Source organism: Neolamprologus multifasciatus, chromosome 2 (assembly GCF_963576455.1).
Source record: "Neolamprologus multifasciatus chromosome 2, fNeoMul1.2, whole genome shotgun sequence".
Classification (NCBI taxonomy): Eukaryota; Metazoa; Chordata; class Actinopteri; order Cichliformes; family Cichlidae; genus Neolamprologus; species Neolamprologus multifasciatus.
In genome coordinates, this window is record NC_140440.1 from 29,538,048 (window position 1) to 29,553,172 (window position 15,125).

General features: G+C 39.1%; 1 protein-coding gene across 1 annotated transcript; it reads left to right on the forward strand.

The window, feature by feature from the left end:
* The first annotated feature begins 596 nt into the window (after positions 1-596).
* Positions 597-13,449, forward strand: slc43a3b (solute carrier family 43 member 3b). Its single transcript, XM_085169697.1, has 12 exons — positions 597-3,748; positions 3,869-3,998; positions 5,450-5,496; positions 5,598-5,674; positions 7,067-7,159; positions 7,250-7,389; positions 8,538-8,644; positions 8,749-8,892; positions 9,154-9,261; positions 9,657-9,843; positions 10,322-10,442; positions 10,531-13,449. The coding sequence occupies exons 1-12, from the start codon at positions 3,562-3,564 to the stop codon at positions 10,651-10,653; spliced, it is 1,464 nt and encodes a 487-aa protein (XP_085025823.1). The 5' UTR covers positions 597-3,561; the 3' UTR covers positions 10,654-13,449.
* Positions 13,450-15,125: the final 1,676 nt, after the last annotated feature.

Consider the following 15,125-nt stretch of genomic DNA (forward strand, 5'->3'; position numbering starts at 1 on the left):
GATAAATACATCAAAATAAAACTAGTACCGGTACCGAAAAAGAAGATTTATTCATAACACACGTGAAAAGACCCAGGAAAACTGAGTTAATGATAACGATAACAAAATAACGCTGAAAACCGATAAAAACCCCGAAAACCATACATTTCACACTCGAGCCTCAACTCTCGCGGCCCGGTGTTGTGCCAAAAAGTGATTGTCTGCCAAAAACTGATTTCCGGTATTTGCCAAAAACTGATTGCTCGTATTTAAACTGCTATAAGTAACTTGTTGGCCTATAATATGTGAAACATATGTCAAATGCATCCCTTATGGATGACATAAAGTCATCTTGAGCCACAAACAACATTTGTGTAACAAGGTAGAAGCCGCAATCAGTTTTTGGCAGTGACTTTTATATAACCTTTATTTATGCAGTTAAAAAAATCTCATTAACATTAAAAATGTCTTTTGTAAGAGTAAGCTGGCCAACAGGACAGCAGAAATGCCAACAAATATTGCAATGGTTCTGTAAAAATATTTTAAGTGGGGAATAAAGGACCGGATTGGCTATAATGTAAGTATATTAACACAGAGTTGTAAAGATACTTGAAAAACAGATATTTTTTTATTTCTATATGTAACCCCTTTGTAATCCCTGTTCACCGAAGTCTATTTATGAACATACGTAAAGATATTACACATAAAAAAATACACAGAAACATTGGAAATCAGTTTTTGGCAGACAATCACTTTTTGGCACAACACCGGTACCAAACGTTTCACGTGGTCCGGGGATTGGGGAATGCTGCTTTACAGGACTGAGCACGTCTTATTCAGGTGAGTGAGTGGGTCAGGCAAGTTTTACAGGTTTTTCCCATGTTGTCTTCCTAAAAGGGGAAAATGCAAATCCGAGCAAGGGATACTAACTAAGCAAGTTTGTAATATTTATGGTTTCAAGTGGCCTGAAGGACTTTGCTATTAGTGGACTACTACAGTATATGGCAATGACTGAGGGTGGAGACCAAGCTTAAATATGTTAACTGGAAATGAGGTGTATCAGCCCACTCCTGAGGACACCCAGCCACTGCTGCAGACTTGTTAGTTTCATACACACTTACAGGGGAGAGACTGTGAGAAAGTCAAACTGATTAAACGTGATCATATTCTATTATGTAGTTTATTAAAGTGGTTTAGTTGGTGTTTGACCAGTGAAACTTAAAAAAGTCACATTGGCTAAGAATCATACTTTTGTTTTGAAACTTGATACATACTAATCACTCCCCATGTTTCTCATAATGCAACTGAGAGTATCTTCAGTAGGAACTTTTTTTAACCCCATGGGTTTTCTAGGGAAACCATGAGGTCAAATTTGGAATGAATAAACCTTCTGAAAAGTAAGTTTGTGACAATTTTTGTTTTTCACATTTTTGGCAAAGATGAGAATTTCCGAAAGTCTGATTCATTTATTTATTTTTTTCTTACCAATAGCCTATGAATCATTCAACAGTTAAAATGAACCTAACTCAAGGGATGAAGCAGTGTTGCTTACACATAACGGACAACTTGGCATGAACCAGCTTTAAATTGTAGCTTTAAGCACTTTGTTTTTGGAACTGGCTGTTAGTAACACAATGTATTTCCATTTCTATCTTTATAATCTATAAAAAGTGCCAAAGAGAACAGGTTGATGGACAAAAAATAGTATTTTGACCCAACAGGATGATTCCCAAAGTGCTATTAGCCAAAACCCTGGAATATTTCAGCGTGGTGTGCAATCTTTAGAAACTAGACAAGCTGAAGATGGGTTTTTAAGTCTGCCAATAGCCTTCCATCTGTCACTAGTATCAATTGAATTCTATTTTATTTATATAGAAGAACAGTAGTTTCTACAAAACTACAGAGAAAACCTCAACAATCGGATGACCAACGAGGATGCACTTGGCAACAGTAGGAAGGAAAAACTCCCTCTTAACAGGAAGAAACCTCCAGCAGAATCAGGCTAGTGGAGGGGAAGTCATCTGCCGCGACCAGTTGGGTGTAAGGGAGGAAGACTGGATAAAAGGACAGGCTGTGGAAGAGAGCCAGAGATGAATGACTAATGATTAAATGCAGAGTGAGTGGGAAAAGGAACGTTTTAAGCCTAATCTTAAAAGTAGAGGTGTCTGTACCCTGAATTCAAACTGAGGGCCATCTACGAACATAGCAGAGGCTTTTGGCCTGGAATCTTTCAGTGTGGTGTGCAGCTTTCTTTGACTCTTCTTTTAATGAGTCACAGTATCAAACACTGCAGGCACTTTACTCTTGACTCAATTCACTCCATTGTAACAAGTTATTAGAGTAGTGAAATCTTTCTGTTCTGACTATCTATGCTTTTTTTTTTCTCTTCCCCCTCAGTGTCACCATTTGACTTTGCGTTCTTGTTGGATGAAGTTTTTTGGGGGTTTTTTGTTTTTTGGGGGGGGGGATTTGCATGCAAAGTTAATCCCTTATGTAGAAGCCTTATTTTAACCCTCTCCTCCTTCTAATTTTAGCGAGGGGCTAATTATGCATAGTTTCTCAGCAGCCTGGAGCACCGTGGAGAGTCACGAGTTACTGCAGCATCCTTTTTACAGCCTGTCAAGGAGAGAAAACCTATCACACGTCTTCTTTTTTTTCCACGTGCACCAGCTGTGACAAAGAGGGTTCCACGCGGCACTCACATTTTTTGTTTTTTTTTTCCCCCCTCCCCTGTCTGAGTCACATGATCTTTTGGCTAAACTGTCTTAGCCTCCCAGCATCCACATCTGTACTTTCTCCCACAGTGTATGTGGCTCTGCTATCTGGCCGGCTATACGTGCGCAAGTGTTTGTTTTCTTTAGCCACTAGCACCGCAAAGAATATTTTCTCTCCTATAGAGCAGAGAGGAGAAAAAACCAGAGGGAGGGAACTGATGAGGAAGAGGAAGGAAGAGCTGTTCTATATAAAGCAAGCGCGAGAGGCTCAAGCTTGTGGTTTAAGAGCATTTGTGAAGACGCTTGGAGGCTGAACTGTGAGTACAAGACAGTAATGAACTGGAAATCATTGTAACTGAACAGCAGAGCGTTTTGTTTATGTGGAATACGTCCTCTTTGTGGCAACACGAAGTTAATCTTGGTAAGAATAACTTCTTTTTGTGTAACCTAATGAATTTATGCAATATGCGTCTCTGGAGAAACTTGAGCAGGGCATTTTATGTCCAGATGTTTTCAGTTACAGCTCTTACGCAGCTGAAAAGGTTTTGATTTAAGGCGTTCTGTTTTGGGTTTTTTCATTTTCTTGTAGTCTTTCCTTTTCAATTTGGAAGGGATGGAGAAACAGGAAAGGTGGGTTAAGGAAGAGCTTGGCATGCAGCAACGGGCCTGGAATGGAAACAAACCACGACTGCTAGACAAAATAAATGACTGCTGTTAAATGGTGACATCATTCTTATTTTTCTTTAAACATAAGAATAAAATGCAGTGTTTTGGTTTGGTTCTTTTAGCAGATGCTGTGAGTGAAGCCCCCTCTGAATTTGTACAAGTTTGTGACGTACTTCTGAGTGTGAGCTGAGCCTATGCGACCATGCCAGGGTCTGGGAGCGGTGTATCGGTGCAGCGCTGCCTCACCTTCACCACAGGTCTGGTGGAGTGCCTGTGTTTCGCTGGAGCCGTGTTTGGTTGGGCTTCTCTTGTGTTTGTCCTCAAGGAAGAAGGCTACTTCAGCTCTCTGTGTGTCAACGGCACAGGAATCAATGGAACACATGTTTTAGGTCAGTGTGATGTTCTCACCTTCACAACTTTGAGCAACAAAATAAACTTGAAAATGGCTGAAGGATGGAATTGAATCAATCACCTGTTGCTTCTGTCTTTTCTAACTTTTGTTTCTGCAGATTGCACCGAACAGGATGAACAGTTCTCGCTTATTTTTACCATTGCGTCTTTTATGAACAACTTTCTGACGCTGCCGAATGGTTTCCTTTTTGACCGGTTTGGTACTACAGTGACTCGGCTCTACGGAATGTAAGTCCAGCACCTTAAATAGTCAATTAATCATTCTAATCAAGAACATTCATATGAAAAATGTACTCGTATGTGGTACTAAAAGCCCAACAATCATGTTAAGAGAAATGAAGTAAACTATTAAAGAGCACCAATAAGATGTCATAACTTTTGAGCAACAACTACACAGTGCAACTTTTAATTAGTTTTTCCTCGAGATGTGATGGTTTATTGAAATTCTGCAGGTAATTCTAATATATCCTGCCCACAAATAAAATGGACTTAAAAAAAACAAAACAAAAACCCCCTCCTAACTGCAAAGGTCGTCTGTTTTTTAGGTAAACAGGCATTTTGACTAAAATGTTATCCCAGATTTTCCTGACAATTCCAGAGGAAGGATCCACTCCTTAATAGGACTTTTGCAGAACTTCCGGTCCTTACTCTCATGTTGAATTTCAAGAGTTAAAGTTGGTGGTTAGACGTTTTTATAGCATCTGTTTTTCAGAGTCCACTTTTAAATTCCATTATCTAGAAAACTACTTGAGAATTTTTTTAGGGAAGATATCAGGAATTATTGCGCCGCAAATGTGGACTTTCAAGCCCATAACTATGATTACCACAGAATGATGGATGCATGAATTTCCTGAAATACTTGGATATCCAATCTGACAGCAGATTTGGAGGCTTGGAGGAACCACAGTTTTTCAGCTTCTCACATGTTAGGGACGTGAATAAAACAGTCCAAATTAGGCGACTGGTGTCACAAATATTAACATCTGAATTTGACCCCATGACCTAAATCGAAATGAGCATTATTTTTCTATCTGTCTGATCTTTGAGTTTCCTCATGATTTCTAACAAAAACTCACATTAATGTGCGATAGCCAAAGATTGTTTTTGAAAGTAGAGTAAGAGGAATTATTTTCTTCTGCTGCCAGAGATGCCGTCTAAAGTTCAATCAAATGTCAGATTTAGCGGGGAAGGCAAGAAAATGGAAAGACGGTTAATCACAGAGTAATGTTTTCTTTTCTCCTCCAGATGCTCAGAATCCAACACTAAGCTGTCCTCCCTCCTCAAAGTTAATCATGTAATAGAACACCAGACATACCTCTGCAGGGTTCTGCCCCAGATATCTAAATCCACAATAACAGACTGGCACTGAACAGATCCATATGTTTCCAGTTAAACAGGGTGGGGTGAAAATAAATAGCCAAGAAATGCTAGTAGTTCTATAAGAGGCACCAAGTGCAGATGAGGATGCTTAGGCCAAGAAAAGGAAATTAAAGCTCTCCAAACAGCACCAGAAGCATATTTACTTGGTTGTGAGTGATGGTGTGTTAATGTAACGCATCTCAAAACAACCAGTTTGCCAAAGTGCTGTACAGTTATTAGGACACTAATGATCAAGAATTCATCAAATTGTTTTAGCAAATTGTGTGGCACAAATAACAAATGATACTTTTCAATTGCAGATTTCTTTACACCATAGGTACAGTGATGGTGGCCTTTTCTACTTCAGGTGAGAGTTCTCAAATAAAGATCAGAGTAAATAAATATAAATATCAACATGAACACAAATGTTACAGCTGTTATGTTTTTGTTTTTTTTTCTCCTTTTTAGTTCTGGCCATCCTGCTCTTCCCAGCTCTCTCCCTCCTCGCTGTGGGTGGCATCTTATTTCTGATGACCAACATGCAGGTACTGGATCAGTTTAAGATTACTGCTGCGACATCAGGCAGTTTTAATTAATTTTATTATACATTTGACTATTTCTGTAAAAAAACAAAACAAAAAAAAACTCTTATATATTTTTCTAGAATGTCTGTTTGATCATTTTCCTGTTTGGGAAAGTAAAACCTTTTTAGACCTGTCCCATTTTAAACCTTTAAACCTCTCGACTTCTGAAATGCGCTTTTGCATGTGAGCTCTGTGTGTAGATCACCTGAAAGAGCTGGAAAGACACATGATTACAACTTGCTAACTGACTCATCTATGGCCCACTTTGTCAGTAAAGCACCGTGTGACCTTTTATGATCTGGGTGTTCTGTGAATGTAAGACGTTCCACTCTTTCCTCAGGCTATCAGCAAACTGCAACAAAGCCAAAACGCAGAAACCGCCTTCACCACACCTTTTTTGTTTTTGCACAAATCCCTCTTGGGGAGGCCACGATGATTTATGAATTTGAACCACATTCTACATTCCCCCTCGAGCAAGACCTACAGCCAAGTGTTTGGACAGTGACAGGTTTTGTAGTTTTGCCTCTGTACACTGGATTTTTAAATCAAACAACTTGGGTGTCATTTGAAGTGCAGACTTTCAGCTCCAAACCTAACTGACAAACATTAAGCTGTCTCAAGGTTCAGGAGATAGAGCTGTGTTTATGCTGTAGCTCACTGCTGAAAGGCAGCTGCATTTTTCACATTTGGTTTGACTTTGACACGATTTTCACTAAAATTACGTCGGCTCGAGCTGTTATCTACCATAGCGCAGAATTTAAAAATAATCTTCAGCTGTGCACACTTGACTCCTAACTGAAAAACTGAACCAAGTTTATCTATTCTCCCCTCCCTTTGTGGGGAAAATAGATAAACTTGGTACAAATATTGAATTTGCATTTGGTCGCTGTTCACAGGAACTCTCAGTACAAGAGACGTAATCACCTTCAGTTGTATCTATCAGTGAAAGCAAAAACTAGGAAAGGATAGACTTCCTAGGATAGACTAGGAAAGGAGGAATGCTGAAGCCAGCTCAGCAAAACTAAAAGACCGCAGATGATTGCACTGGTTAATAACACGAGGTCTGGGAGAGCATCTAGACCGCAAGAGACTTTTATCCAACAAATACTCAAATTTGAAAATTTTTGAGCATCTGAGAATTGAAATCTATAAAGAGGCTGTAATTTTTAAATCAATTTGTTAAACCTCTTTAATTAAAGCTTAAAGTCTGTGCTTCAGAGGCTACGTGACAGTGTGTGTTTCTGTCCAGAAACTTACAATAGACAACAGAAAGATGAATGCAGAGGGGACCAATATCAACTAAGAATTTTAAAGAGAGCCCCCACAATAACATTTAATTCAATTTTCCTAAAGGTAGGAAACCTGTTTGGCTCGCGTCGCTCCACCATCATCACTCTTTATAACGGGGCCTTTGATTCTTCCTCAGCACTCTTCCTCGTCATCAAGGTGAGAAACATTTACACACAAAAGAATCAGCAGGATATATTGATGCTGGCTCGTGTAGCTATGATCACCACCACATCTCTTCTCCTGCAGCTGTTGCATGAACGTGGCATCGCTCTTCGCTCCTCCTTCCTGTTTCTGTCCGCCTGCAGCGTCATTCACCTGCTCAGGACTTTCTTCTTGCTGCCTCGGAAATTGATTCCATACCCGCTGCCGGATAACTACACATACGGGTATGAATCCACGGCAGACGTCACAGACGAGTCTGCACTTCAAGTACAAAGTGTATTTTTTTTCTAAAAAGACAAAGGACCATAAGGAGAGGAGGGATGCGCAGTTTTAATCGGTGGGAATGCTGGATAGAAAGCACCTGGATGCAGAAAAAGTGTGACTGGGTGAATCAGAAATGTTATGTAGTGCATTTCTGCTTGAGCTTTATGCAAGGACCAGTCAGTTTACATTTACATACTAATGTGTTTGGAAAGTGCCAGATGTACCTTGCAGCATGGTTGCTAAAATAAAAACTGCAGTGAAGATGCATGAAATGATCGTGCATGAGTTTAATTTTACTTTGATTAGTTTGTCTTGTGTTTGTGTTGCTGCCAATGAACAAAACCTGGAGTGGACGAGGAGGGCAGAGCTAGTGCTAAAGGAGAGTGCCATAGCTAAATCAAAAAGAGGAATGAGTGTAGCACTGTGGTCAGAATAGTTTCCTCATAGAGAGTTCCTGTTTTCATAGGAAACAGATCAAACATGCATCCAGTGCTTACTGAGAAAGCTCTTACTCAGTAAGCTGAGTAAGAGAGCTCTTTACAGCCAATGATGACAAAGGCCCAGTGATGAGGACATCAGTTGTATTAAAATCAACAGAACAGTTAAACCTCAGTATGAGGACAGCTTTTTTTTAATGCACTAGAGTCCCCGCCAATATAAACACAAAGTCTAAAACTGATCATAAGAGCAGAAATTTTATAGTTGCGCATTGTTTTCCTCACCTGTAGCTCAAAAGGTAGAAACGTTTGTCTGCCGATTGACATGCAGACTAGAGGCGCCAGGAATCAAACCACCAAACCTCCAAAGTATCCTTGAGCAAGATACTGAACCCCACTCTCATCTGTCTGAGAGTGAATGCTAGGTTAAAGGACTTAGAGGAAAAAATGACTTGTGTGTATTTGTGTTAGTGGCTGAATGAGGTTTGTAATAAGAAAATGCTTTGAATGCTCAACTTTTACCTCTTTTTTTTTTTTTTTTTTCCACACATCTCCATGCAAACATCCTGCAAAATTTAAAATTCCAATAAACTCAATTCGTAAAGTAAATGTAAAACAACTCGCTCGGTCTATTCTGTGTGCCGTTAACCCCACTGTGACTTTGACCTCAGGATAACCTGTGGTAAATCGGACAATCGTATTGGTGAGGTGGCGGAAAACGGAGATGCACAGAAGGTAGAGGAAGTGCCGCTCAACAAGGATGCATCTGCAAAGCAAGGTCTGTGCCCAACTTGGAAAGAAAAAGAATGAACCAATCATACACAGTACACTTCTATCTCTTTGCCTTATTTCCTCATCTCTGTGATCTCCCGTCTCTCTCAGAGAAGAGTTTCCGTGACTGTTTGCTGTCCAGGTTCTTCATGTGGCATCTGCTTTGGCTGTCAGTGATGCAGCTCAGGCATTACCTGTTCATTGGCACCCTAAACCCCATGCTGCAGAGGCTCACAGCTGGAGAGTCCTCACTGGGTAATCGCACAAACACCACATCACTCAGTCTCAGCTCTAAGCACTTGAATGTAATTTTACTAAATCAACATGCGTTAGGTACTTTGAAAATGCATCAGTGTCTAAATTCTGCTTCATTAATAACCTGGCTTATCTTATTCTCTGAAGTTACACACTAAATGCAGTGATTTACAAACTAAAACTCCATGTTTTTGATGCCTTTTGAACTTTCGTGTCTCATTTTTTGGTGGCCTTTTATCCTTCTTGTTTGTGTCCCTGCAGTGAGTCAGTACACCAATGCCTTTGCGATCACCCAGCTATGTGGCGTGCTGTGTGCTCCCTGGAACGGCCTCATTATGGACAGACACAAGGGCAAACCACGAGCTGAAGGTAACACCATGACTCTAATACTGATGTAGAATAAAAGACAACACCTCCCATCCCTGTGTGGATTGACTAATTTTCATGAATTCATTCAGTGATGGGTTTACATGAAATGCTGTCATGGTTTCGTTTTTGTGCATGCTATTTAAACTAGTCTTTTTATACCTTGTTTGAAGTTTTGTTTAAGTTTTACTTTATTTCAGACTAGTGATAGGGGAGAAGAAAGGAAACTTGCATACAGTATATAAAGATTTGTCTGGGAACTCGGAGAACACAGTCTGCAAAGCTTTGTCCACTTTAATCTTCGGTCTCATCTGAAGAGTCTGAGACCCTCAGGCTGGCTGCAGATTCATAAAGAGCGACATGCACTCTTCAGTCTTAAGTCATTATTGTGTTTGTAGGGGAGAGCGAGCAGGAGGTGGACCTGCGGGCGACGGTGCTTTCTCTCTTCCTGACGGCCCTGCAGTGCCTGTTGTTTTCCATTTGTGCCTCCACCCCATACCTGCCTCTTCAGTACCTCACCTTCGTCCTGCAGGTGCTCAACCGCTCCTTCCTCTATGGCGGCAACGCGGCCTTCATCAGTGTGGCGTGAGTATCAAACATGCACGCTAATCAATGAATAGTTTATATTTCACAGCACTCTTTCAACACAACTAACTCCACAAAATATTTCTGATATTTAATGAAACACAAAAGATAAGATATCTGTGGTTTAAAAAAGATAACACATAAAACACATATTTTAGTGATGACTCTCATCCATCAAAACAGTGGAAAAACAATAACAAAAGAGAAACTTATCAGAAAGAATTGTTTTTGATGAGGCATGTAATTTTTTTTTTTCTTGTTTGTTTTTAAATAAGCCAGCCTCTATATACACATGTGCATAGAGGCAGGCAGGTTTACACACTGGTCTTTAAAAATGTTTATAGAGGTGAGCATTACCCAGCATTTCCTCTTTAGATCACTAGATGGCAGTATATAACAGCTGTGTTTATAACATGAAGCATTTCATTTATCCAAATTTGGGATATGCTCCTTACTTTCTCGCTCTGTGTGTGTTTAGTTTCCCATCCTGCCACTTTGGGAAGCTGTATGGTCTGGTCATGGCTCTGTCTGCAGTGTTTTCGCTGCTGCAGTATCCCTGCTTTGCTCTGGTTAAAGTCTTGGATGGGGATCCGTTATATGTAAATACATTTTTATGATCTAGCCTTGCTCCTTATCTCATCCTTTCTCTCCTCACATCTTCATCATTTTCTCTCCAATTTTTTCCAGGTGAACATTGGTCTGACATTGCTCAGCCTGCTGGCCTTCATCCACCCCCTCTCAGTCTACCTGTACTGTCGAAGTGTTTCCTCCCAGCGGGTCAAGAATAAAGCCATGACGCAGTCTTCTTAAAGTCTGTACAGTGACTCATTTTTATAAGTTTACTACCAGTGAGAATTACCTCTTCAACTTGTTTCTTGTGGTTAAAGTGCTATTTCCACATTCCTGACAGGAAGTATTTGTTGTTTGCTCTTCAGGCTCTGTACTGAAATAATGATAGAAGCTGGTTTTTCTTTTTCTTTGAGGATCACCAAAGTTTGCATCTTATATTAGTGAGATCTCCTCCTAATCAATGACTGTGCTTATATAATTATATGGGGCTTTACTTTCACTGCACTAATAATCTGCTTGTCTGCATTTTGGTGTTATTGCCTGTTTTTCCTTTGCAGATGTTCATTTTAATAATTTCCCCAGCTACTGATTTGTCCGAATTAATTGTTGTTTTTTTTCTCTCACACTCACATTATTCTCACTTTATATTAACACACACCTCCACACCAGTGCAAATGTAGCTGTAGACCAGCACTGAATCAGCAACCAAACCTTACACATCATCTGTCAAACACAGTTCTTTGAATATTCATAAAAATCATCTCAAATGTACTTAAAACAAAACTGCTGCTCGGCCCGTTTTATTGAAGTTTGCATTGTTTTGCTTTAGATTGAATCTACTGAAAGACGGAGCCTGAAGAACAACAAAAAGCATTCAGATACTAACTTTATTGGCTGTTCTTTTTTTCTTTTTAACGTACCATAAGTTGGCTGTAAATGCATTTCAGATTGCAAAGTGTGCATTCGCAAAGCTTTGTGCATGTCCAGTGCAAATATGACTGTATCTGTCATAGAAAAGATTCTGCTCTGCAGCTTTTTAACTCCCTTTTGCAATTTCAGAGTTTAAGCAGGCTCTGAGCTGCTGTCTCTGAAGCATGTAAACAAACCGATGGTGCTAATGTGCCCTTTTCTCTAACCCTGCTTTACCGTCAGTTTCTGTAATCATGCTGGCTGCCCTAATAATATATGTGCAAAAACTATGACATGTCTTGTTTTAATGCACGTTTATTATTACGTCCTTTTTCTTTTCTTTTTTTTAAACAATTGCCAGATTGTTGGCAAGATACTGAAGGTATGCATGGATTTGCATAAAAACTCAAACTAAATGAAGTTACAAAGTTTTCTATGAAGTTACTATAAAAGTAAGGATTCCATGAAATTGGGGGAGATTATAATTTTGCAAGTGCACATCAGACTGAAACAAGGTGAAATATAATTTTTATTTTCCAGAGCAAATATGAAAGTAACTTGGGTCCAGATGAAGTCTTGGATTCAGGGGCTCTGTTCACACATTGTATGGAGGGAATTCCAGCCTTGGCAGAGAAATGCTTTCAACAAATACACTGCATTTGTTTTTTTTGTTTTTTTTAATATATTGTGTCATTGCTCCAGTGTGAACATCTTCAACTTCTCGCTCTCTCGCTCTCTCGCTCTCTCTCTCCTATATGTGTGGGGTTTTTTTGTTTGTTTGTTTTTTTGTTTTGTTTTTTTGTTTGTTTGTTTTTTTTACCTCTAAAGAGTAAAGGACCAACAGTGTGGCTATAGTGAACATAAGGGACATTTGGGAACAAAAGCAATAATTTTAAGCTCGTTCTTGGCTTTGAGCTATTTATTTAAGGAATGTCTTGACAGTACGTCAATAACTTGGTTGATGAGGGAAGTGGAGAGTATAAAAACTTCTTTGCCATCTGCTGGCTTCAGTGCACACGGTACAAACTGCACTGACATCATGACAATAATTAACAGTAAGGGATGCTTGTTTGCGTCCAGGATGTGAATTCTCAGGTGTTCAGTGTGGAGGAGCGTGGTTTCTTATTTCTTTTCTTTCTTTTTTTTTCTTTAAATGTACTGTACCTGGTAATGTTGACATGTGAAGGATGTTAAAGGGAAAGTCTCCTATAGTGTTTGTTTCAGACTCTAAGTATTTTTCTGAAGTGCCAAGTGTTAAGAGGTAGTAATAATATTGAAATTTGCATGTAAACAGTACTGTGCAAAAGTGTTTACCCATCGCTCGTTTATTTATATTTTGCAAGCTCTTCTTTCAATATCGGCTGCCTTTTGCTCCATTCTCTGTCAAGATGATCCCACACTGCTTCATAGTGAGGTTCAGGCTCTGGGAAGGTCAGTGACTGACAGTGCTCAACTGTGCCTTTTGTTTTTTCACTTTATCAGGTATGCTTTTACTGCACTGCCAGTGTGCTTCGAATTTTTGTTTGGCTGAAAAACAAAGCTGTTGACAAGATGTTTTCCAGATGTATCACACATAGGAATAAAATGGATTTACATTTTTCTATGTTCAAAATTTCACAAATCATGACAACACTTCACCATGCCGAGATGTGCCAAGTTTTTACCTAATAACGCTAGGGTTTCCTTGTTGGTGCAAATTACTTTTTTTTTTTTTTTTTTATAAATATACCTTATCAAACCATTATCTTGAGCATTTTATTTGTAGGGTAGACTGCTCAAAGCCACCTTTAAAATAAATAAATCTGAGCTCTTGGAAGCAAAATCTAAAGAAACTACTCTAGACTTTGCACTGTCTTGACCTACAAACTTGTTGTTGGGTTTTTTTTTTTCGGCAACAAAAAGATACAAGTCTTTTGATATTATCTGTAGTGTAGTAAAGGGAATTCATATTAGCCTTGAATGCAGTTTCAGTTTTTAACTGGTGAAACTGTTATATCCTCATGTGCAGGTGCCAAAGATATAGAAAGTGCAATTATGATGTAAAAAAACCTATGAGACATGTCCAGTATATGTATATTTTACATGCACATATCCAATACTATATTTCAATAAATGTGACAATTAGTGGCTTTTTGTCCTTTTTGATTTATTGAGTGTTTTGTCTGTTGCTTGAATACTTGACCAAATGATGTATTATTGCAACATGTTTCTAAAGGTGTTTGTGTGTGTGTGTGCATTTTATATAATTATACATTATTTAGGATTTAAAGCAACAAATAAACCATTAGATATATTAAATGAATAATTGAAGACCATCACTGAAGATAATTGGCACCTGCTCAGCCAGGTTTGGTTTATTTATGGTGACGAAGACTGGGTCATTGTGTGACCTTAGTCTTTTTTTTAGTTTGAAAAACTAAACATGCTGCCATCATTGTGGGTGCGTTGTATGGAAGAAAGGACCATCTACCAAGATAGGAGGCTTTTGTTCCACATATTTTTCTCTTTTAATTTGACAGATGTTGCGTGCTCCCCATCTCTATGGCACTGAAAGGCTAAGGAGGTGGAATTGCCATGTGTAAAAACATGAAGTATTGAGGCTTTTCACATGCGATGGCTCTGTAGTTGCCTGACAGCAAAAGGGTCATTATGTGTTTCAGCTTCAAAGCATGCTACCTTAATTCGCTTGTCACTGCTGTGCACTTGAGGAAAGAGAGCTGCAAAGTTGCTGTTCTGTTTATAAAACTCATGATGCATTAAACAGCTTTATAAACTGAATATTAGATCTTCAGTTTTCTGCTGCAGAATTAAAGACTAACATTAGGAAATCCATCAAACTCAAGACTACACACCTGGAAAGAATGCTGTTAGTCCAAACAGAAGACAAGTGAAGGGTTTTAACATGAAACGAGACCGATTCTTACAGTATATAGTAACCATTTGTGCATAGAATAGGATTTTGGCTTTTTGTGCACATTTTTCATTTATTTTTTTACATTTTTATTTTTAAATCTCTAATTCACTTTTTCTTCCTGTCCATGTGCTGCTGTATGTAACAAGTGAATTTCCCAGTTTGGGATTAAATAAAATCTGCCTATTCTGCTAATTTAAAACATCAAAGCTAACAGGTTTTAACCAGTTTGTGTGTAAGAACTTTTATCAATCCTTGGCTTCAAACTGCCTCTGTTTGGATGAGATGCATCCAGAAATTCGGGACGTGCTCAAAATATGTGACCAGCACAATATATAACAGAACAGCATAAAATAGAATTACAAATAGTGAGCTCATCAGACCTATAAGGGTAGACCTTACATTACCTGCCGCCAGCACACATCCTGAAGCCCCGAGGATACTGTCAGAGGTCAAACGGCAGGGTGAGCAATGTAGTTGCCATCTTTAGAAGAAGGTGGTGCATGTTTGCATGAAAAAAACCAGACAAGTCCTCAGATTCTATAAGCTGCATCATTTCATTTTCTTAAAACATTGTTGGATGTGAGTTTGTTAATGTCAGAGAAGTGTTGTGCTCAATCTGTGGAAAACAGATCTGATATCGCTTCACACCTGCAGGATTCACGGCAGCCTTGGAGGACAGCATGACTTCTTCAGTCATACTCATACTGTTGGCAGTCCGGGTGGCAGTTGCCATGTTTTTGTGGGAAGTGCTGAGGAGATTTCAGATGGGGAAGAATACTTGGGGAAAATCTCTGGCACCTGAAATAACAGGGACACTCCCCCACACCTGCTGTGCCCCGAAATTAAAAATAAAACTTGATGCAACTGAACACAGTCTTTCACATCAAGT